The 25,306-nt window shown below is 42.3% G+C and overlaps 2 protein-coding genes across 3 annotated transcripts; both read right to left on the bottom strand.

Moving 5' to 3' along the window:
• Positions 1 to 11,016: 11,016 nt before the first annotated feature.
• LOC125365390 (olfactory receptor 1468-like) lies at positions 11,017 to 14,226 on the bottom strand. 2 transcript variants are annotated; one of them, XM_048365421.1, is made up of 2 exons: positions 13,318 to 14,226; positions 11,017 to 11,046 (listed from the first exon to the last, which is right to left on the bottom strand). In XM_048365421.1, the coding sequence occupies exons 1-2, from the start codon at positions 14,224 to 14,226 to the stop codon at positions 11,017 to 11,019; spliced, it is 939 nt and encodes a 312-aa protein (XP_048221378.1). The 2 variants fall into 2 exon arrangements, with proteins under 2 accessions (XP_048221378.1, XP_048221377.1); XM_048365420.1 differs by lacking the exon at positions 11,017 to 11,046 and having other exon boundaries at positions 13,285 to 14,226.
• Positions 14,227 to 24,045: 9,819 nt separating this feature from the next.
• On the bottom strand, positions 24,046 to 24,996 carry LOC125365816 (olfactory receptor 1468-like). Its single transcript, XM_048366065.1, has one exon. The coding sequence runs from the start codon at positions 24,994 to 24,996 to the stop codon at positions 24,046 to 24,048; it is 951 nt and encodes a 316-aa protein (XP_048222022.1).
• Positions 24,997 to 25,306: the final 310 nt, after the last annotated feature.

The following is a 25,306-nucleotide window of genomic DNA, read 5'->3' on the forward strand; positions in this document are numbered from 1 at the left end:
TCTAAAATGTCTATTTAAAGTCTAATTTAATGTTAATATTGTTACATGTTTGTAGTGTTTATTGTTGTCAATATATTCCCCATATTATAATAATTTTTGTATGGACAACTGAACTTTCCAGTTCAAAGGATCTAATTATAACACATGTAACCTATTCCAAGTTTTAGTGATAACATACCTTTTGAATTTTTTGTGCATTATATTCTTTTTTTTTGCCAGTCCTGGGCCTTGGACTCAGGGCCTGAGCACTGTCACTGGCTTCCTTTTGCTCAAGGCTAGCACTCTGCCACTTGAGCCACAGCGCCACTTCTGGCCATTTTCTATATATGTGGTGCTGGGGTATCAAACCCAGGGCTTCATGTATAAGAGGCAAGCACTCTTGCCACTAGGCCATATTCCCAGCCCCCATTATATTCTTAACATTTAATTTTTTGATTTTTCTCATTTCTTTTTTACTTACTGTCTCCCCTTCCCCCATCTTCCGAATGGTCCATTCCAGTTTCCCATTGCAATTCATTTGGCACATTCTGTATTCAAGAGGATGCCATAGACACTCTGGGAAACAGCAGGTAGAAAAACGAAGCAGCAAGAATCCATTCTCCCTGGATAGTACAGCCAACAATAAGGAGACTTCAAAATCGACTTATATTCTATCGATTATTCAACATTTGTTATGTCTACTTCAATGTATGTTTCTGATGATCTAAGTGACTTTACAATCATTTAGATTCTTCCTTTACAGCAAAATGAGAACCCTAGTCCAATGGTCCCTCTCCTGGCCTCCTTATCTGCCTATTTCTGTCTTCTGGAAATTTTGATTCAGAGTTAAAGCCTCTGGGAGGTGTGGGCTTCCTGACGCTTGTGCTCTCAGATTTCAAATGATAACCCTTGTGGCTTCTTGGGTTTTGTTCTTCTTGGTCTCAATATAGGCCACCTTCAGTTTGAGGCACTGCACATGCTATGACAGCTTTTTTTTTTTTTTTTTTTTTTTGCCAGTCCTGGGGCTTGGGCTCAGGGCCTGAGCACTGTCCCTGGCTTCATTTTGCTCAAGGCTAGCACTCTGCCACTTGAGCCACAGAGCCCCTTCTGGCCGTTTTCTGTATACGTGGTGCTGGGGAATCGAACCTAGGGCTTCATGTATGGGAGGCAAGCTCTCTTGCCACTAGGCCATATCCCCAGCCCCTGTGACAGCTTTTTGGTAGCAAGTTATTTCTTAGGCACCATTTGCAAAGATAGTTTCCTATTTTATTTCAAACTCTGTGCATACTGTCTTCCAGGAAATGTCTATCATACAAGTTCTGAACAGTTATTTTTAGCATCATTCATGTTTGAGAAACAAATACAGACATTTTTCTTGGAATCCTGTCACATAAAGCCACGTTGTGCACTCCCCCTCCCCCGCATGTGTGCGCCATATGGTGGGCCTGGCTCTGGGTCCAAATGCTCACCCACATTCAAACAAAATGACATGTAATTGAGGGAGAGAAATGGAGGGGGGTGAATTTATTTCATTTTTGGTTTTGTCTTAAATGGAGAAGTCTTAATTTGTTTCTTCCCTCCTCCCAGCAGCATCACGAGTTATAGAAAAGATGGAACTCAAGCCCAAAGACCATTATGTGGAGATGGTTTTCCTCTGGGAGATGAGTCTTCTGGCCTTGGGCTCCTTTGGGTGGCCTGTCCTTGTGCCCAGCGTGGAAATTAACTAAAGGACTAATTTACAGCCTCCTGACGATCCTTGCTCTTCACGATACAGTGATACAGCTACCTCCAGCAGGAACGGGAACCAGGAAAGGCTCTGTGGCATTGGGTACTATTTTCCTGTCCATCAGAGGTACAGAGGCTCTGGAATGGCAGGCTTGTCACTCAGAATGACTTCTGGGCTCATCTTTTAGACCAGCTACTTTGTTTGAAGGAGAAACTATAAGAGAATCTTCAAAATTAAGTTGTCTTGCTGGGAGCTGGAGACTGTCCCTGCCACAAAAGCCCTGCTTCTGATGAAAACTCTACGATTTATAACTCAGCACCAGTACACCGAGCGCCCACAGCTGAATTTACTCATGTGTATTTCCTGGGCTTTGTTCTATGATTCTATAAGATGTAGCTTTGCTAGAAGGAAGGTGGAGACAGACAGAATTTCTTTCCCCAGTTTTGGCCCCAAAATGTAGATAATTTCTCCCATTCTTCACCCACCCCCTTGCTGGTCCAGGGGCTTGAACTTAGGGTCTGGGTTCTATCCCCGAGACTCTCTGTGCTCAAGGCCTACCACTTGAGCCATAGCACCATTTCTGACCTTTTCTGTTTATGTGGTACTGAGGAATTGAATCCATAGCTTCATGCACGCTAGGCAAGCACTCTACCAGGAAGCCACATTCCTAGCCCGTTTTCCCCACTCGTACTCCATTGTCTTCTTTTAATGCTGGGGAGTGCTGTGGTGCAGACTCAGACTTCAGGCCATGTATATCAAACAACATTGTCTCTGGCGGAGTTTCCCAGGGCTACAACACTTTCTGGAAACCCGACCCTGGATTTGGCTCACGTTGGTTCCACTTGGTCTGCAAGGAGTCGCTTCTGCTCTTTTTCTTCTGCCATCCCCAAGCTACACCTGGAGTATTGTCTTTAAGAGGCTCCTGAGTTCTTTTTTTAAATTTTATTAAATAGCCTGGTGTGTGTGTGTGTGTGTGTGTGTGTGTGTGTGTGTGTGTGTGTGTGTGTGTGTTGGTCACCTGGAGACAAAACCATTGATGAATCAGCTTAATGTTAACTGTCATCTCTACTCACAGGATTTACTATAAACTCTACCCAATGTTCAAATTTCTCCCCCTCCCTCTACTGAGTAAGTTGGTAAGAACCTCAGCCTATGGATATGAATATATAATAATCTCACAAATAACCTCACCTCTCTCCCCAACCGGCTATCCAATGCTTGTCCTGGATTTGCTCTCTGCATTTTCCACAGTTGTCAACAGATCTTGAAGAGTCTCTTGACATGGCACAGGAGAGTCTGAGACACTGCTTGGTTATCCCGGAAAGGAGGAGCAAGACCATGGTGGCCATTCCTGGAAACACTTCTGCATTGTCTTGGAGATGAAAACACTAGGGATCTCTATACATTTCTGCGGGTGGCTCAAAGTACAGATGGCAGTGATGGAAACCACTCCCCCATACAGATTGAGGCTACATGGCATGAGTGGGGAGATGTTCTTGGGGATACTGAGAGAAAGATGGCTGGGAAGGTGTCTGAGGGAACATCACAGAGACCCAGGCACCTAGGAAAGCTGCTTACTTTTGGAATCATAATCCATTGGTCACTATTTATAGGCACCTATGTTGGTTATTCACGGTGACACCAACTGACTTGCAAATCTGGGCCATGCAGGACAGGGAAGGTATGGACCTGCTCTGTCCCATGAGGCCCGGTTACCATGTACCCTCACTGTGGGGCTGCCAGGCAGTTAATAGGCTTTCAACCTCCAAATGCAAATAGATACTTATTTATTTCCCCACTGACAGATAACCCAGCAGATATCTTTCATGGCCCAAGCATGTTGACTAGTGATTCTGATGTTTATTTCTTCAGTAAATGCTTCCTCAGAGGCTTCAGACATAAGTTATTTTGAGAGGATTCTGCATAAAACCAGGCATAATGTCTACAAGACTTTGGTACTGTACCTCAATTGTAAGCAGGAAAGGAAGATGTAACTGGGCAGTGGCCCCATGGTTGGCCGCTGCGTCTTCTCCAGTGGAGAATGGCAGTGGTTGGTGACCAGGAGGGTTCAGCTCATTCAAGAAACACGATCAGGGGGCCTGTGGGAGAATAGAGTCTCCAAGAGGGACTGACTTCAACCCATTTGTGAAGAAACGATCATCAACCCAAAAGTGCCTACATGGAGGAAATTTCATAAGATGTAATCAAGGATGAATTGCTTCCTACAAATAGGCTCTCCGCAGCGTGCCGATCTTACTTTTCCAATTTTATCCTGGGATGGTTCTAAAATATGTGTGGGGAAGGAACAGGTCCTTGGAGCATTTACTTCAGTCTAGAGACTCCAGGGAGAGTAGCAATTATTTCACAGCAATCTTGGGAGACAGGTGTTCTGATCTCAAGTACCCAAAGAGGAGATTGCTGGTCTGGTGGTTGAATTAAACTGTATTAGTCTGAAGAACTCCACAAAACTATACTAAATGAGATTCCTTCTGAGTCTTATCCTTAGCACTAGGGATTCTAGTCAATTTAAATTCATCAGGATGTATTGTCATGTAACCTTGTAGGCTGTCTAGAGATTTCAGATGCCATTCTTCTCATTTTCCCTAATCTGATGTGTATAGATGGATGTATCTTCAGAAGTTTGTGTTTGGTAACTTTGCCAAGTTCTGATATCTGGATGTTAGGGTGAGAGCTCAGCTCTCCAAGGCGAGTCCTTGCTTATTGCTGATGTTTCTATTTTAGTGTAAACTATTCCTGAAGAATATCAAATTATGACTGCAGGGTCTTTTTCTTGAGGTAGGGGTCAGTTGTGGGGTTTGAACTCAGGGACTGGGTGCTGTCCCTGAGCTTTTGCACTCAAGGCTAGCACTGTACAGTGCCACTTCCAGTTTTCTGGTGGTGAATTGGAGGTATTTCCTGCCCAGGCTGGCTTTGAACTGGGATCCTCAGATCTCAGCCTCTGGAGTAGCTAGGATTACAGGTGTGAGTCACTGGCGCCTGGCTTCTGAGCTTTTTGTTTAAGGATAGCGCTCTACCACTTTGAGCCACAGCACCACTTCTGAAAGCAGTGTCTTTACATGAGATTGAAAACTACATGGTGCAGCATGCTTTTTTGACCTCTTGGGATTTTTCTAGTTAACTCCCATTCCCCAGAGAAAAAGGATTATTTGTGCACTAGGCTTCTTATGGTCAAAAATTTATTGTAGAAGCAGGAGCATTATTGGGGACCATTGGTTCCAGTGAGATTATAAATTTATTGGTTTGGGGCTCAGGGTAGAACCCACAGCCTTCCACATGCCAGGCAAGTACCTAGCACTGAGTCACATCCATAGTCCAAAATAAAAAGCAACAACAAATTTTTTTGTTTTGTTTTTTCTTTTGTGTACTGGGATTGAACCCAGGGCCTTGAACTTGCTAGGCATGCACTCTACTATATGAGCTGTGCTTTCAGCCCAAGATTTAAAGTTTAAGCTATGATTTTGACTTAATTTTAGTACTAGCTAGAGACCTTGGGAGAGAGTTAGTGGGTTTCTCTTTATTACACTATGAGACCACAAATACGCTTTAAAATTTTTAATTAATTTTTGTCTCCCACAGTAAGAAGCAACACAATATGTATATAAAAAATTAAACATGATTCTTCATTCACTCCTGTCTGGATCAGGGACGACTCCTATAGTCAACCCACAGAGAACAGTTTTGGCCAGCTCTTCCCCCCATGTGCTTTCTTGGAGTACATCTTTTAGTCATCTGTGTCTCTTCTCCTCAGACTCGTCTTTGTAATCAGAGGGAGTGTGCGAAGAGCTGGATTTCAGAGAGTACCACAGGAGGCAGGGAGCTGGAGTTCTAGACCAGAGGCCCAATTCCAGGCCACATGTCTTGTCTGGCAACTCCCAATCCACCAGGTAAAGAGGAGAAGTGAAGGGCAGAGAAAGGAGGCTTGCTGTGCAGATGGGCATGCAGGGGGAAGAGGTACAGTTGGTACCTTAGCCCATCTTCAGGGTGCAGACATGAGCCTTGGGTTGCTATAGAGGAAGGGTTGGGGGATTAAGGGAAAGCTATGCATAGCTAGTAAACAGTCCTGGCACAGGCGTGGCTAGGCTGATCATCTCAGGATGGTCAGGTGGCTCCGGGTCATGCTAAGAAAGTTAGTGTGTGTGTGTGTGTGTGTGTGTGTGTGTGTGTGTGTGTGTGTGTGTGTTGGGGGCGGAGGTGAGTGGAGGGCAGTTCCGATTCTTGTCACAAGATGCTATCCTTCTGTCCTGTCTTTCCTGGATTCCAAGGTGACTTCTTAGAGTACAGACCCATGTAAAATGGAGGCAGGGAAGCCAGGCTTTTTTCCTCCTTTGTGCCAGTCCTGGGGCTTGAACTCTTGGCCTGGGTGCTGTCCCTTAGCTGTTTTGCTCAAGGCTAGTGCTCTACTACTTGAGCCACAGTGCCACTTATGGGTTTTGAGTGGTTAATTGGAGATAAGAGTCTCCTGGTGGGGAAAAAAGTCTCCTGGGCTTTCATGCCTGGGCTGGCTTTGAATCATGATCCTCAGAGCTCAACCTCCTGAGTAGTTAGGATTATAGGTGTGAGCTACTGGTACCCATCTTGTGGTCAGACCAAGCATACTGCTTCCAGTTAATGCCTGGACACATGTAAGGAGTCAGTGCTTTTCAGAAAAGTAGAACCTGTTACAGGTAGACTTGTCTGGTGCTGTGACTGTGCCCTTCACCCTGCAAGGTGTCAGATAGGAAGGCCAGTGGAAAACACACTTTCCAATAGCCCTATTGATCCAATATACTATAAAGGTGCTGAGCAGATTACTAGTAAATTCATAGCTAAAACCACTTGGCAAAATTTCTTATACTTTAAAATTCCAGCTTAAGTATTTACTATAAACAATTATATTTGGCCATTTTTTTTTCTGGTCCTGGGGCTTGAACTCAGGGCTTGGGTGTTGTTCCTGAGGGTTCCCCCTTCCCCTCAAGGCTAGTGCCCTCTCACTTGAGCCACAGCTTCACTTCTGGCTTTTTGGTGGTTCATTGGAGATAAGAATTTCATGAACTTTCCTGCCTGGCTGTCTTCGAGCCATGATCCTCAGATCTCAGCTTCCTGAGTAGCTAGGATTACAGGTGTGAGCCACGGGGGCCTGGCAGGACATCCTGATTTTGTCAGTGGTGCAGTGCTCATGTAAGAGTTGCCCTTGCTTTGGGGGCACATATCGCTGTAGGTATAGGGGCATCATGTCTGCAGTTAACTCAGAAAAGGTCTGCAAATACCCATGTGTTCTAAATCTACACCGAAAGAAAAGCATGCACAAGCATCATCAAGGGCTAATGTTTGAGAAATCAGAGAACAGCACATTCAAAAATTTTTGGTATGCTTTGCAGGGTTTTTTTGGTCTAGAATTAAGTAAAAGGAGAAATATCAGGGATAGACGGAGAAGTTCACGGATGGGTCATATCAAAATGAGCCAAGAAGGCTGGGGATATAGCCTAGTGGCAAGAGTGCCTGCCTCGGATACACGAGGCCCTAGGTTCGATTCCCCAGCACCACATATACAGAAAACGGCCAGAAGCGGCGCTGTGGCTCAAGTGGCAGAGTGCTAGCCTTGAGCGGGAAGAAGCCAGGGACAGTGCTCAGGCCCTGAGTCCAAGGCCCAGGACTGGCCAAAAAAAAAAAAAAAAAGAGCCAAGAAGGTAAATTGGAGCCAGGTGCCACTGGCTCGTGCCTGTGATAAATCCTAGCTACTCAGGAGGCTAAGTCTTGAGGATTCCAAGCCAGCCTGGGGAAGATAAACTGGAGAGACTCTTATCTCCAGGTAAGCAGCAAAAACCGAGAAGTGGAGGTATGGCTCAAGTGGTAGAATGCTAGCCTTGAGTGAGAAAAAGCCAAGTGAGGCATATTGATGATTGCAGGGTAAAGTCACTTGAGAAAGTAGTAGCTGTTGAAGAGTCATTTTACCCATTTTTTCTACCTACAGCAAGTCTCAAAGCTTCCTGTGAGAGGCATTTCTTCCCTGCATCAGAGTGAGTACAAATTGGGACTTCAATGGACCTGAATAAGCTCTCAGGATGAACTCTTAAATTCCATGAGCTTCATCCATCATACGCCTTTTAGTCACTCCCCCAAATTGGCTGCTAGGGCCCTTTGTCTTGTTATTTCTTCAGTATTCTAGTGTTCTTTGAGTACAAAGTATAAAAGCATTTTGCTTTTAAATAGGCCAATGCCTATTAGTTATTTCGTCCTGGTACCAGGCCCTTAGCTTTTTCACTCAAGGCTGTCTACCATGTGAGCCATTCCTCCACCTCCAGCTTTTGTCTGATTAGTTGGAGATGAGTCTCATGGATTTTCCTGCCCAGGCTGGCCTTGAACAGTGGTCCTCAGATCAGGCTTTTCGGTTCCTATCGGCACTTGTACAGTGACAAGATGACAGCAAATCTCATCATAATTGGCCTGGAGTCAAGCTTCTAGAATTGAGAAGCTATCGTAATGCTCACCGCATTCCCAGGCTGCCAAGGGCTCTGACGCGTACACACTTTTCAGAAAGGGAAGTGAGGTACACATACAGCACACATGGTTGACTGACGTCCAGGGGCTGCCACCAAGTGACTACTTTTTGGGCTCAGTTTGTGACCTAAGGACTCACAGCATAAACCTCGTTTAATTCCACAGGCTTCCTTAAGGTAAATTTGCACACATTAGAATTCACATTCCGAGTACCAGTTGATGGCTCTGGACACACATATGTCCCCACTGGGCCATCAACACCATGAAGACGGGAAGGGGTCCCAGGTGCCCCTTTCCCAAACCATCTCAGGGAACCACTCTTCTGGAATCACAGCTCTAGTTAAGTAAAATCTAGTGCTAGAGCGCCCTCTCCTGGCCATGAGATGTCACGACCTCTGAGGAATCCAGGGGTCCGTAGGGCGGGGTTGAGCTCGCAAGGCCTATGGAGCATGCGCAGGCGGAAGGCTGAAGTCCAGCCCGCCATCTTTGGTGCGGTCAGGGACGACTTCGTTTGGGAAATGATCATTTTTGTCTCGAGGGCTGAGTAATTCTGAGATTGAGTAGCTGGACCTTCACACAGCTGTCTTTGAAACACAGATGACTTTAGGATATTTGAAGTGGTCTCCTCAGTTTGTACAAATAACGAATGAAATGCACCTCAAAACTGCTTTCGAATACCCATATATCTATAGCTGTGTCTATATAATCTCTGTGCCTACTCTGGGTGAGAAAAGTGGCTATGTCGTTAACTTCTCTGTAATAATTAGTACTGCCTCTCTGAAGGGCAATGTTGTCCTCAATCTCAATTCTCACGCTATGTTCCTGGTTGTGTCCATCAGAAGACACAATTGACTTTTATTCATGGTTCTTGAGCCTGGGCAGCCTCCAACCCATACAGTAGAACAAGAACTCCCACGGGGCAGTGGCAGTACAGAGCAACAACAAAAAAAGTGATTGGTTAACAGCGGGTTGGTTTTCTTCTAAGTATTAAAGCTGAGAGACATCCTGATCACATTGACTCAGGCAGACTGGAATTTCCTGCTCTCAGGAAAAACTGGTCTATTTTGAGATCTGTCTTCTTAAAGTTTCAGTTTGATGACATAACCTTTACTGTGACTTCATTTTGTTTTGATCTGGTTCGTGAGTGCTTCCAGTAGGTGTTCAGTTCAAAACAATAACCCCAGCCTTTTTTTTTTTTTTTTTCTTTCTTTCTCAGATCTCACAGGTTGAGGTCTCAGTCTTTAGGGACTGCCTTTTCTCTTCAGGCACCAATTGCAAACCCCAGCTGAAAGTTAGGGTTTCCATACATCCCCCTCATGTTGGATGAATATGCCAGAATGACTTATGATATTCAGGGAAGCCATATTATTCCTCTACTTGTTACAAAAAATGTAGATGGACATCCAGGTGGAGGAGATAGGTAGGGTGAGGCATATGGGACTGGGCCTAGTTAATGTAGGCGTAATTGATTAAATCATTGGCCACTGGTGTTAAGCTTAGTCTTCAGACTCTCCCCCTTCTTTAGAAGTTGGGACTTGAGACTCAAAGTTCCAACCTTCTAATCACATGGACCCTGCTTCTGACAGCCTCTATCCTGAAGCCAGCCAGGGGCCCTCCTACCCCCAAGTCATCATGCTGTTCCACACAGAGACAGAATTTAGGACCCATGTGCCAGGAAATGTGATGAAAAAGAAATACATATTTCATGATATCACAGTATATGCATAGACACATATGAAAATTTGTGTTAATCCATTTATAAAAATATCTGGAAGGATATATAATAAACTAGCAGTGGCTGCCTGGGGAAGATGGGCTAGAGTCAAAGAATGAAAGAATTTATCTCTTGAGATACATATTCCATTGTACAATTTGAGTTGTCCATCTTTTGTCATTTTTAACATTTTGTGTTTATCATTTTTCCTCTTTAAAGACTAAAGCATTGTTTCTCAGTAACTGCTTTTTAGTATTATTCTGTAAGAGCCTGAGAAACAGCCTCTGTTCTTGCCCTTTGAACTGTAACCCAGCCTTGTGCCGAGAGCTCTTGGGGAACAAGATTCAAAATATCACATACATAAACACAAAGTTGAAATAAGGTCACAAAATTAACCCTGCATGAGGCATGAGAACACAGTCACCTAGGTCATTCAGTCCCATGACCCCTGATGCCATAAAGACAGTAAAGAACCCTTCTCATTGTAGTCTTTGCTTGGAAAAAAGAACAGAAATGACAGATCACCAATATACAACTTCCCCTGCTTTTGTCCACCAGAGCAACTGTGGCAGTGAGTTGCCTGTGGGCTTCTTCTCTACTCATTTAAAAAAAAATTTCTGAAAATCCAGGCCACTTCAAATGCCATTTTGAGGAGCACTGGTTCCAGATGGCTGGAATCCATTCCTGCTCAGGTGTGGCATTCTCCCATGGGGCTGAACAGACACTTTGTTCTCAACTTGCCTTTTAGGGTGGCAGCAACCTAACTTTCTGTTGGCAGGCCATTCATGGAACTGGGATGGAATGAGCCAAAGGATGGGGCTCCTCAGCTTCTTGGGGGACAGCTTCTGTCCTGTGAGAAGAGTTAGTGAGATCCAGACCAAAAGCATCTAGAGTTCAGCTTTAATTTGTGTGTGTGTGTATGTGTGTTTTGCCAGTCCTGGGGTTTGAACTCAGGGCCTGAGCATTGTCCTTGGCTTCTTTTTGCTCAAGGCTAGCACTCTACCACTTGAACCACAGTGCCACTTCTGGCTTTTTCTATATATGTGGTGCTGAGGAATCGAACCCAGGGCTTCATATATACAAGGCAAGCACTTTACCACTAGGCCACATTCCCAGCCCGAGAGCTCAGCTTTAATAAACTACATTTTCCCTCTGAAGTCAGATTCGTCATGAGAGAGGGAGGGGAACTGTTAGGTAGGTAGGGATGAAGGTAGCAGACATGTGTCCTAACATTGTTTTTTCTTGTTCCTGTAATGCCGTAGGCTCTTGCTGAAATGCTTCTTCCTAGTCAAATGCTTCTTCTTCCTGTAATGCTCTGGGTGCCTACTCAACCAATAAAAGAACCAGAACGGTTCATGCACAACCCATTAACCAATCAGCACAACAGCAGAGGAGCCGAGAAGAGCACCATAGTGTAAAAACGGCCCTCTGAGAGGATGCCACGGAACTCCTCTTTAGTCCTCACTTGTGATGGAGTGTTTTGCTTTATTTCATTGCTTTTCTTTCAATTTCAAGTAAATGTTCTTTGTTTACCTTAAATGCCTTCCTGCCTTTGAAATCTTTAATGGGTAGAGAAGACAAATCAGCCCCTAGACAGCATCATGGTTTTAAAGTTCTTCTGATGGAATTTGTTTTAGATGGGAAAAAACAATTACTAATCACAAAGTGTTTTGACACTTTCTCTTTCCTACATTCCCCTGTGTGTGTGTGGGGAGGGTCTTTCACAAATGCTCAGCAATTTCCTCTTGATACCGTACAGGTGATCATGCATACCTTCTAAGTAGTAATGGAGGCCAAAAGTAAGGAAGACTCAAAGAAAATGTATAGAGTGAGAATGAGAGAGAGAGAGAGAGAGAGAGAGAGAGAGAGAGAGAGAGAGAGAGAGAATGAGAATCCACTGGGCATTGCTTAAGGGCACTGAGGATGACTGAGGTGAGAAACTACATGGACTGAGGCCTGAGGGGTCATTGGGATGTTGCCTGTCTTTATCCACACACTGGGTGAATATTCTCACCTTCTCACTCTTTTAAATAAGCAAATGAAATTGGCAAGGATTTGAGACATCTCTAATCCTGCCCTCTCTTATAAGCAGCCCCTCTCTTCTCCCAGGCTCCAAAGGCAGCATTAATTAAGTCTTAGCTTTAGTCATTATACAAATGACATTCCCACCATGTTATCTGTGGGGCCCACACTTCAGCTCCAAGAGGAGTAAAGGGATTTGTGAACTGCAACTAAACAACCAAATGATGGAAGCTTATCTATAAATGAAGGATTTAAATGAGTTTCCTGCTGAAGCATTTAATGGAAGTCTATGTCTAAAAGCCTGTGGTGAGAGACATTTGAATAAAATCTTGAGCTCATCTCTAGATGGAGTATGAAAAAACCCTGATGTTTATGTAACAGAGATGTTTGTTTCACTGTGGAAAATTTTCTGTATTTCTCTTAATAAGAGAAAGAAGATGTTTCAAATATAAAGACAATTTACATGTTCCAAACCTGTTTTTTTCCTTATAGCAAATTATACTGCTGGTACTAATGTAGCATTTTCTGACCATTAAATCTCTGTTCCCAAGTACTTTGTCATTTAGGGCAGTTACACTTTCATTTTTAAGTCATTCCTTTTGAGTAAAATGGTTTTAAAATATATGTCATTCTGAATAAAAAAACTGCTTTTCCTAGTAAAGAGGAAAAAATAATATGAGAATCGAGTAAAAAATCTCACACAAGGACTAAATGCTACATAGAGTTAAAATAACTCATTATTAAGTACACATATACATACATAGAATACTTCTTGAAATTCTTCCTAGAATTTTGTCAATTTGTGCATAAATATTCGTGCATAAATTCATGCATAGTAATCAAACGGTGGCACCAACATAATTAGCTACATAGACCAATGAGACAGAATGGATACTAGAAGTAAACTCACAGATCTCCTCTCAACTGATTTTCAACTAAGGTCCTCAGAACACACACTGGAGAAAAGACAGTATTTGCAATAAATGGTGCTGGGGAAGCTGAGTTTCTAAGTGTAGAAAAATGAAATTAGACCTCTATCTCTTCAGTAGGAAAATCAACTCAATGCACACTAAAGACTTAAATACAAGACCTACTTGTATGAAAATACTAGGAGAAAATATAGAGAAATGGCTTCTGTACATTGCAATGACAAGGTGTTTTTACAGGAGAACCTAGTTCAATTTCTCCATTGAAATTCTTCTTTTATATAAATTGAACAATTTTATGCAGCATGCTTTTTCAACAAATGCTTCCATGGTGAGGAAAAAAAATCTGGACTAATATACCAATGTCAGTATCAACACATTTACTGGATACAATTATGCAAACATTTCAAATGTTACCATCATAGGTGGAAGTGAAATTTCTTGCAAAAGACTCTTCTTAGGGCACCATTCATGTCTCTGTTCCTCAGGCTGTAGATGAAGGGGTTCAGCATGGGGGTCACCACTGTGTACATCATCGCCATGACAGTCTCCTTCACAGTAGAGTTATCAGCTGATGGACATAAGTAGAGTGCAGAGCACGTCCCATAGAACAGTGACACCACAGACAGATGGGAGCCGCAGGTGGAGAAGACCCTGTGGATGTTTCGCATGGAAGGGACCCTGAGGATGGAAGAAATGATTCTTGCATAGGACAGGAGGATGAGTAGGAAGGGAGTCACAAATATTAGGCCTCCCATGATGAAGATCACCAATTCATTAACATGAGTGTCAGAGCAGGCCAGCTTCAGGAGAGCAGACAGATCACAGAAGAAGTGGGGGATCACATTGTTCCCACAGAAAGACAATCTGGCCGCAAGCAGGGTGTGCAGCATGGCATGGAATGTGGTCAGCACCCAGGACAGCACCATCAGACCCACACACAGCTTGGGGTTCATGATGCTGGTGTAGTGTAAGGGGAAGCAGATGGCCACATAGCGGTCATAGGCCATGGCCAAAAGGAGGAAGCTCTCTAGGTCTCCGAAATACAGGAAGAAGTACATCTGTGTCAGGCATCCTGCATAGGGGATGGCCGGGACATGGCTCTGCATGTTCTGCAATAGTTTGGGCATGGTCACAGAGGAGAAGCAGAGGTCAGAGAAGGACAAGTTACTAAGAAATAGGTACATGGGTGTGTGGAGATGGGGGTCCAGTCGAATTAGGACCACGATGAGGAGATTCCCCAGGATGGTGGTAAGGTACATGGTCAGGAACAGGGCATAGAACAGGTGCTGGTGTTCTGGCTGGATGGGCAGGCCCAGGAGGAGGAACTCTGAGATGATAGTTTGATTCCTTATTGTCATGCTCTGTCTCCAATATCTTTAAGAAATAATAGCATTTTATTTTATGTTTCCACTTAAAGAAATTCAGTTAATGACATTTCTATTTTTGTGATCTGTTTTACAACAATTTGCAATTTGTCTCATCCACATTGTGATAATTAAACCCTTTAAATGTCAAGTGAGTATAGTCGGTGTAATTCTTTATGACTTGTCTTTAACTTTCTTTGACATCTTTCAGTATCCTGATTTTTTCTCTGTCTGATGCTGAGTCACAGCATGTATTGGTCTTTTCTTACCTGCCTGACCAGTAATCCTTAGGCAATTGTAATTGGTTCTGGCTCTCTCTGTTTCTTATATTTGATGATACTGAAGGTTTCTTTTTTCCTCCTAAGAAAAGAAATAAAGAAATGCTCATCTACTGCAGTGCTTTAGATTACTATTTAATACTCAAGTAAAAATGTCTCCCTATCCTACAGAACTCTATACCTCATTAATAGTTGTCCATTCTTAGAGGCATCACAGGCAAATTAAACTCAACAGATCCAAAATTAAACTCATGATATCATTTTTCCTCTCCTAAACTCTTCTCTTTTCTAGTTCAATGAAGAGTACTCAGGATCAAATTCGAAATCCTTAACTTTCTTTCACTCACTCTTTTCCTAACCTTCAATTCTAATTGAGTAAATTCTCTAGGCTGTCTCCTTCATTCTCCTATTTTATTCACTTATTTTGCTGTTCCTAGAAGCAGAACGACACCTTTTCTCTCCTGGATGACTGAAGCAGACTCTTAATTATGTCCCCATGTCAATGTCTCAATTGCTTTTTCCTTTTATATTGAGGCATTCTAAGATGGACATATGATGATCTCTTTTCTGATTAGTGCTTCAGGGGATTATCATTGCTCTTAAGCACAGAATTCTTTTCTAAACCACCAGTGATGTTCCAGCACATGACCTGTGCTTATCTCCACAGACACACTTGCATTTCACACTGTTCTTCCCCTGATTCCCCTTGTCTGTAGCCTCTGCTGTCTCTCCCGTCACTTGTCCTATGCATATGCTCCCTGTTCATGTGGCTTCCTTATAGTGATTCTTAATGACCTGGCATTTGCACAGCTAACACTTCTCTGCTTCTCCAGATTTGCAGATGTGTTCCTACAGCATCCTGAACTCACCTGGCCACACTCAATGCTGCTGGTCACTGGATTGAAGCAGTTTTTCTACCACACTGGAAACTCCATGCAGACAAGGCCCCTACTGCCTTCATGACCACAGCAGGGCCAGCACCATGCTGTCTGGCCACCATGCTGTGGCCAGTGTTTCATGTCTAGGCTGTGCTTCAGCCCAAGGTGTAGATTCCTTCAATGTAAAGGCAGCAAACTCCTTTTAAATCTGTTAAATCTACTAGATTTAAACAATGAATTTTGAGACTTACGATCAAACTGCATGGGTTTAATTTTGTGTTTATGAAGAATATTAGGGTATATCAACTGTAGTTACTTTCTTCAGCAACACCACTGACTTCAGATCTTCACATGCAGTACAGAGGATCTTTGTGGTTTTTGTTGTTGTTGTTGTTGGTTGTGGGGTTTGAACTCAGGGCCTGGGCACTGTCCCTTAGCTTCTTTTGCTTAAAGCTAGCACTCTACTACTTGAGCCACAGGACTACTTCTGGTTTTCTGGTGGTTAATTGGAGATAAGATTCTCACAGACTTTTCTGCCTGGGCTGGCTTTGAACCTCAATCCTCAGATCTCAGTCTCCTGAGTAGCTATGATTGCAAGTGTGAGCCACCAACATCCAGCAGTGCAGAGGATTTTATACTGATGAGCATGATGAGAATTGTATTAATGATGGGAAAAAATAAAAGAAAGCATCTTTTTTCAAATGTTCACTTGATGACTTTCTTTTATATATGATAGTTAATTTTCTGCATCAATGGAGCTAGACTCTGGTAATTTTTTGTCAGCTATCAGTTCTTGATGTTGCTGTGCAGGTATTTTAAGACTTATTCACATTTAAATAGGTAGACTTGGACTGAAGTAGATTATACTTCCTAATGTGATGAGCCTCATAGAGTCAGTTGAAGGAATTAAGAGAAAAACTGCAGTGTCTTGAGGGAAAAATTCTGCCTCAACACAAGAACACAATATCTCTTTCCAGGGCTGGTTTGGGGGGGGGGTATAAGACTTATCTACTAGCCAGCCTTGCAGATTATGTGAAATTCCTTAAAATAAATCTTTCTCTGTCTCTGTGTCTGTCCCTGTCTTTCTGCCTCTGCTTTTGTCTGTCTCTCTCACATACAGACATGTACACACAAACATGACATGCTTCAATTCTGTTTTCTTCTGGGTAGCCCTGACTAATGAACTCTGACCTCTGATACCTCAAGTCTAACAAAGAAAGCAGAAGAGTGCTGAGAGGTATGGAATACTCTTTACTAAAACAACTTAACTGTACCCAAGTGTTGGGGTTGGCAGCCTGCTGCTGGGGTTCAATGGCAAATGCATAAACACTGTGTACGTTTGGGTACTATGTACTGGAATTAGAGAAGTACCATGTGGGAAAATCATGCACCTTGTTTTTCTGCACTCTGCTTCTCTTGAGTAAGAGCTTAATGTGTAGACATTTGGTGAGGGATCACACAGCCTGAGGCCTCCCCACTGATGACCCACGGGACCTTCATATCTTCCCCAGCCAGTGAACCTGCAGTACTGGACTGCACATAAGAATCACGGCGGGGAATGCACCACATTTATTATATATGCATGTCACCTTGGTTCCGTAAGACCAATTTTGGTCTGTAGCTGTTTTTATATTCTAAACGAATAAGCATATGATGCCAATATACTGTGTCAATGGATTACAACCAGTAGATTGCTTCTCAGTAGCAAGTACCTGCAATGCATTGTGTTAAAAAAAAAAAAAAAGATTGTGAAGCTGAGTGCATGGTGCATGTCTATCATCCTAGCTATTTAGGATTGCAGCTCAATGTGAGCCAAGGAAGAAAAGTCCAAAAATTCTACCTAAAAAAGAAAAAAATAACCAACAGACAAACAGTTGGAAGTATGGCTCAAGTGGTAGAGCATCAGCCTAGAAGGTGAAAGGACTTGAGTTCAAACTTCAATAGCACAAAAAAGAGATTGCTGAGGTCTATCAGATAAGTTGAATCATACTCTCTGATAGCACATGTGATTTCTAGTTTACTAAAGTTACACAGGTGATTGTAAAAATTAAAAAAAGTAATAATTTACAGCATAGAATTGAAATGAGAGGGTAATGAGAGAATCTTTTCCTTGGGAGCAAGAGTCAATATTGAAAAGATTATCATGGTGATCACTAAACCACTTCTATAATGTGGTCAGGTCTTGGGAGGTAGAGAGATTGCAAAGAGGAAAGCTAGCATACCCAGAAACTTGTTCTGAAGAATATCAACCAGCCTAGGAAGTTAGGACTCCGCTTGGACAGAGTCCTTCCCTCCCGACAGCTCACACAGGATGCATGAGAGTGACTCCTGGGCCTCCACCCAAGATCGGCTTTTGTTCATGAAAGGCACAGGAAGGAACAGTCTGCAGTCACATTTGTCTGTACCATCCCCACTCACGTTGACCTCCGAGGCTCTGCATCCCGGAGGAGTCCAGGCCCTGGACTAACTCATTAAAGACAAAATAATTACTCAAGGCTTCCCTAGGACTAATTCTTCCAGCCTTGTGTAATGGTTTCTGACTAGTTACAGCTCACACCGATTATACTTTGGGGAATGGTAGTGATGGAGAAAAACTCATGGACGGAGGTTGATTCTTCCACTCTTCAGGGAACAGACAAGTATCCTATGGGGTTGGAGCTGCACACACACACACACACACACACACACACACACACACACAGAGCATGGAGCATGAAGACTTGTTGGAACTGCTGAAACTATTCAAAGACCAGATTCGGAATGAACTAATATAACTTAGGAGTATGAAAATTTATGTAAAAAATCATCAGTGGATTAGAAGTGTAGTATTATTATGAAAAATACATGTTTAAGAAAATTACCAAAGTGACAATCTCTTAAAACTACATGAATCCATAGACACAGGTCCCAGGAGAGATAAACCTTCTGTGAACAAGATCAGACTCCTATGACCAAAGTTTTTGTGTATGTCAATGTAAGCAAAGGGCAGGAATAAAATTCCTGGGATCATGTTCAATTTCTCTTCAGGTCAAGATAGAAAATAAGGGGTTGGGGATATAGCCTAGTGGCAAGAGTGCCTGCCTCGGATACATGAGGCCCTAGGTTCGATTCCCCAGCACCACATATACAGAAAACGGCCAGAAGCGGCGCTGTGGCTCAAGTGGCAGAGTGCTAGCCTTGAGCGGGAAGAAGCCAGGGACAGTGCTCAGGCCCTGAGTCCAAGGCCCAGGACTGGCCAAAAAAAAAAAAAAAAAAAAAGATAGAAAATAAGCTCAAATTCCAACCGTATTCACTTTCTTGGTAAAATTCTTAGTTTTTTTGGAAGCTACTTGGAGTGGAACTGTTGTCCTGATTTATTTCTCAGCCTCTTCCTTTTTAGTGTACAGAAAAGTCACTTGTTTTCTTATGTCAATTCTATATCCTCCTATATTGCCAAAGGTATTTGTCAGAGCTATTGATTTTCCTGTTATTGAATTGTATGAGTTCCTTGGATCATTTTGACACTAATCTCTTTGACATATATGCTCTATAAATGTTTTTGCATAATTCATAAGATCTACCTTTAAATATTGTGATAGTCATATAGGCCATAAGACTAAACTGAGAGGCTAGAATTAAATCCAAGTTATATGGACATCTAATTTTTGATCAGGCCATAAATATAAGACAAGGGGGAAAGAAGAATCTATGCAATAAATAATGATGGAAGTGTTGAGCAAGGTGGCTCATGCCTATAATCCCAGTTCAGATTGTCAGATGCCAAATTAGAAGATGTCTTGGCTATTTGGGTCTTATATCAAAAAATTAAAAAGCAAAACAAAACAAAATATGAAACATTGATGGCAAAACTGATCATCCATAAGCAAAAGCAGGAAAATGGGAGTCATCTTACACCATATTCAACAAATAGAAATCAGCTCTAGCCTACAAGAAAGAGCTGAAACTGTGAAGCTCTAAGATGGAGACACATGGAAAAATCTTTGATATTGGCCTCAGTGATTGTTTTCCAGACCACACCCAAAGCACAGGCAACAATAGGAAAAATGAACGAACAGGACTTTATTGAACTAAACCCTTTTGGGGATGTAGTTAAGGATGTAGCTTGTAGAGACTTTGCTTAGATGCATGGGGCCCTAACTTTGATAGAATAAATAGAATAAATACCCAGTGATTGAATTTCTGGATTTTATGGAAAATTTACTTTTTGCCTCTCTTTTTTATTTTATTTTTTTCAGTCCTAGGGCTTGAACTCAGGGCCTGGGTACTATCCATGAACTTTCTTTGCTCAAAGATAGTGCTCTCTCTACACTTGAGCCACAGTTCCATTTCTGGATTTTTTTGGTACTTTATTGGAGATAAGAGTCTCATAGCCTTTCCTGCTGGAGCTGGCTGCAAACCACGATCCTCAGATTTCAGCCTCCTGAGTAGCTGGGATTACAGGCGTGAGTCACTGGCATTCAGCTACTTTTTGTCTTTTTAAGAACCCCAATGTAGTTTTCTATGAATACTGTAATGATTGACATTCCTATTAACAAAGGTTCTATTTTTTCCCCAAATTCTCACTAATACTTGTTATCTTTTGCACTTTTGGTAATAGTTATTCAGAGAACTGTGAGGAACATACCTTATTGTGTTGCAATTTGCATCACACTGGTGGTTATAGAAGCTGAGATTGTCCTCAAGTATCTCTCAGTTATCCTTCTTGAGACAAACTTGCTCTCTTGCTTCAGCTGACCTCAAGCTCAGTCTAACCTTCACAAGTGCTGGGATTACAGGTATGCACAACCATGCCCAGCTTCTATGTCATCTTTGAGAAATATCTGTCCAGGACTCTTGGCAATATCTAAACTAGAGTCTTAGCAGAACTCTTTAAAAAGCTTGTGGGGCTGGGAATATGGCCTGGTGGCAAGAGTGCTTGCCTCGTATATATGAAGCCCTGGGTTCAATTCCCAAGTACCACATATATAGAAAACAGTCAGAAGTGGCGCTGTGGCTCAGGTGGCAGAGTGCTGGCCTTGAGCAAAAAGAAGCCAGGGACAGTGCTCAGGGCCTGAGTCCAAGGCCCAGGACTGGCAAAAATTAAAAAAAAAAGCTTACCGTGTTGTCGGGCCTAAATTCCACGTCCCCCCCTTTTTCCCCGGGGAGACGCCAAGCCCCCAATTGTGAGGGGCAGTCGGCTCTGCTTCTCCTGCCAGCAGGAGAGGTGGAGCATGTCCCTGTAGGGCTAAGCTGAGCCGAGGTAGGCTGCCGAAACCCCCCGGTCCCAATCCCTCTTACGTCTTTAAGAGCAGAAGCCAGACACAAAGGTCTCAGGGAGCTGGTTTGATGGACTACCAGCCTCAAAAGGATTTTATTCAAGGGATGGGTTTATATAACAGTAATAGGGCTGGGGATATGGCCTAGTGCCTGTATACATGAGGCCCTGGGTTCAATTCCCCAGCACCACATATATAGTAAATGGCCAGAAGTGGCGCTGTGACTCAAGTGGCAGAGTGCTAGCCTAGAGCAAAAAGAAGCCAGGGTGCTCAGGCCCTGAGTCTAAGCCCCAGGACTGGCCAAAAAAAGTAAAAAATATATAACAGTAATGGCAGGCAGGAAGAGGAGGGACTGAGTATTAAGGATTGGCTAGTGAACTGTCCATCGCGGTGATGTCAGGGAACTTCCTCTATGGGGGGAGACCACAGCCCCCCAAGGACCGGGTCTCTGGGGTCTCCGGCTGCCATGGTGGCACAGGTGGCCGAGATGGAAGGTGGGGCTGGTTTGCTTCTCTTCCGGTTGAAGCCGGAAAGGAGGCGGGACTGGCTAACTGGGCCGTCCCCTCTTAAAGGCGCAGCCATCCCCGACACCATGTGGTGACTATTAATCTGTTGTTCTGTTGCTTAAAAATTTGGATATTAATTCCTTAGCAGATGCATGGCTTATATACATTTTCCCCTGATCCTAGGCTGTCTTTTCATTTTTATTTCCTATGGTGTACACAATTATTAATTTTGAAGTAATCCATTTTTTTCATAAGATCTAAAAAGAAATGCTTTGTCCAATACTATTTTGTACAGGTTATTCCACTTTTAAACTACTTTTATGCTTCTAAGACTTATATTACTATAGAAGTTTAACAGATCAATTGTTATATACTCTGAAAGACAGAACTATTGTAGGATCCAGCTATCCACTCAACACATGCCCCATGCTGTCAAAGGTAACATATAATAGACATACCTGTGTATGAATATTTATTGCACTACCACTCACAACAGGCAAACCATGGAACCACTAGGGTGCCCATCGATGTGTAAATGCTTAGAGAAAGTGTGGCACCATGCAGAAAATGGAAGCTAGATACTCATATCACCTTGCACCAGAATGGATCAAAGACCTCAGTATAAGCCCAAATATCAAGAAAATATTACAGAAAGGGGTGGGGGAAACAGTAGGGCTCCTAGGCATGAGTTGAAACTTTCTGAGTAAAGATCCAGAATCATAACAATGCAAAGAAAGCATGGATAAATAGGATTGCATCAGTTGAAGAGTTTCTGCATGTCAAAGGACATAGCTAGTAGGATAAATAGAAAGCCCACAGAATGGGAGAAGTTTTTTTACTAGCTATGCATCAGACAAGGGCATCATATCTAAAATATACTTAGAGTTAAAAAAACTAACCCTCTCTCCAAATAAACACTCAAAGAAACAACAACCCAGTTCATAAATGGACTAAAGACTTCAAGAGAGACTTCTCAGAAGAAGAAAGAAGAGCGGCCAATAGACACATGAAGAAATGTTCAACATCTCTGGCCATAAAAGAAATGTAAATCAAAACAACATTGAGATTCTACCTCACCCCAGTTAGAATGGGTATAATGAAGAAATCTAACAATAACAGATGCTGGTAGGGATGTGGCCAAAAGAGAATGCTATTACACTTTGTGGGAATGTAAACTTGTCCAACTACTCTGGAAAGCAGTGTGGAGGTTCCTCAGAAGAGTAAATGTACATCATCCTTATGACCCAGCAATCCCATTCCTGGGCATTTAGCCAATAGAATGCAAATAAAGTCACACTTATGCTACCAGCACAACCATGTCCATTGTGGCATTGTTTACCATAGCCACAATATGGAAACATATCCCCTCAGCGAATGAATGGATGAAGAAAATGTGGTGTATACACAATGGAATTCTGTGCTTCCATCAGAAAGAATGATATTGCACCATTTGAAGGAAATGAAAAACTTGGAAATTATAATGAAGAATTATATTAAGTGAAGTAAGCCAGACCCAAAGAAATGTTTCCCTCATTGTTGCAACTAGAATGTGCCTATAAATCTACAAGTGAACACACTGTATGATAAGAAACAAAAATTACACTTGGACATGATAAATTAATAGAACTCTAAACATTCACTCAGTGAGACCAAAGGAGGATATTCTCAGGAGAGGATTACAAAGGCTCAATAGCTTTATGCATATGATCATATAAAATGATGCTTATTGAAATGAACTCCAAGAAATGGAAACTAGGTTTTTTGTTATTTTTGCTTTTTGTTTGTTTTCTCCTTTGTTGCTGTTTTTGATTTCTGTACCTTTTGCATACAAGTATGCAAGTTTATCTGTTTGGGTAGGCCATGAGGGCACAGAAATGGTGGGACAAAGGGTGAACACATGCAGCAGTGGAACTCACTAGGCACTAAGTTGAAAATGAGCTACACAACTTGTGGGTGGGGACAGACAAGAAAAACTGGGAGAGAGAAGGGTGACATTGTCCAAAAAGAAATGTACTCATTACCTGACTTATGTAACTGTAACCCCTCTATACATCACCTTTACAATAACAGTAAAAAATAAAAAAGTGCTGCACATGTACACAGCATAGCAGTATTCCATAAGAAAAATAAACCCACCCCATTTGCAGGAACATGGATTAATCTGGAGATCATTATGTTACACAACGATCATCTCCAGTTGCAGATGTTAACCAGATGTGGAAAGACAAGTATCACATCTTTTCTCTTATATTTAGAATAAAAAAGACATAAAAGTAGGAAGGCAGAATTTTTAAAACATAAAGGGAACCAAAGGGAGAGAGGATGGAGTGAACCATAGGCAATGGGTGAGGGGGGGCATTAGATCAATGTACCTCATACACATGTATCAAAATGTACTACAGTCCATTCTTTTGTGTGCATAACATAAAGTAATAAGAATAGGCACTATTGAGTTTTGCATTTTGATTTATTTTTGGTATCTTGCTACTTTGCTGAAAATGTTTGTCTGAGTAACAGTCTTATGGATTCTTTAGACTCTTTTAAGAGTCAGGTCTTATCTTTTATAAACCAGGATTGCAGTTCTCAGCTGAATTCAGGATGAAATGAAAATACCAAAGGATAATTTCAGAATGAAAGGAATGAAGATCACTCAAAAATTAGTTTGTATGTACTATTCTATAGGCTCACTAGGCCATTAAAGAAATGAAGGCCTTGGAGTTCCACAAAAGCTTTTAAATTTTTTATTTCACTTAGCTAAACTTTTTTTTCCAAATCAAACAAATTGTGTAGTGCCTCTTGTTATCAGAGGCTTGTATAGAAAGAAGGATGTGGAATAGTATTCCAATATCAGTATCATTACACTTTCTGAATACAATTATGCTAAAAATCCCAAGAGTTACCAAAATAGACAGGAATGAATTTTGTCCTTACATATGATTCTTCCCAGGGCTCCCTTCATGTCTCTGTTCCTCAGGCTGTAGATGAAGGGGTTCAGCATGGGGGTCACTACTGTGTACATCATTGCCATGACAGTCTCCTTCACAGTAGAATTATTTGCTGATGGACATAGGTAGAGACCAATAATTGTCCCATAGAACAGAGATACCACAGACAGATGGGATCCACAAGTAGAAAAGACCTTGCGGATACTGCGAGCAGAAGGGACCTTGAGGATAGAGGAGACAATGTGTGTATAGGACAGAATGATGAGTGTAAATGGGACAACGATGACAAGCCCACCCATGATAAAAATCACCAACTCATTAACACGGGTGTCAGAGCAAGCCAGCTTCAGCAGAGCAGATATGTCACAGAAGAAGTGGGGAATCACATTGTTCTTACAGAAAGTCAATCTGGCCACGAGAAGGGTGTGCAGCATTGCGTGGAATGTGGTCAGCACCCAGCACACCACCATGAGGCCCACACACAGCTTGGGGCTCATGATGCTGGTATAGTGCAGGGGGAAGCAGATGGCCACATAGCGGTCATAAGCCATGGCCACAAGGAGAAAACTCTCTAGGTCTGCAAAAAACAGATAGAAGTACATCTGTGTCAGGCAGCCTGCATAGGGGATGGCTGGTACTTGGCTCTGCATGTTTCTCAGCATTTTGGGGATGGTGACTGAGGAGAAGCAGAGGTCAGAGAAAGACAGGTTGCTGAGAAATGCATACATGGGCGTGTGGAGATGGGGGTCCAGTCGAATGAGGACAATGATGAGGAGGTTCCCCAGGACAGTGGTAAGGTACATGGCCAGGAACAGGACATAGAACAGATGTTGGTGCTCAAGTTTGATGGGCAGGCCCAGGAGGAGGAACTCTGAGACGATGGTTTGGTTCCTTTCTCTCATACTCTGTCTTCAATATCTTTAAGAGAAAATGATATTACTCCATTGAACCCCAAATATATATACATATATATAAACCATATTTCTGTGTTCATTGTCTATTATGTATTGTATAACTAATCATCTCACCTTTATCACAATAATTACAATTTCTAAATTCCAAAGATTTATAATATCTACAATCATAAATGACTTCTGTTGATATCTTTTAAGTATGTTTTAAATATTTCATTGTTTCCTATATGTTTTTAATCTAATGCTTCTGGGATAGAAAACATGCATTTTCCTCTTGTTTGCATGAATGGCAAACCTA

The sequence above is a fragment of the Perognathus longimembris genome, chromosome 17 (assembly GCF_023159225.1).
Source record: "Perognathus longimembris pacificus isolate PPM17 chromosome 17, ASM2315922v1, whole genome shotgun sequence".
Taxonomy (NCBI): domain Eukaryota; kingdom Metazoa; phylum Chordata; class Mammalia; order Rodentia; family Heteromyidae; genus Perognathus; species Perognathus longimembris.

Bases quoted from the DNA above. Each gene is read 5' to 3' on its own strand.
- LOC125365390 (XM_048365420.1), bottom strand. From the start codon at position 14,226: ATGACAATAAGGAATCAAACTATCATCTCAGAGTTCCTCCTCCTGGGC.
- LOC125365816 (XM_048366065.1), bottom strand. From the start codon at position 24,996: ATGAGAGAAAGGAACCAAACCATCGTCTCAGAGTTCCTCCTCCTGGGC.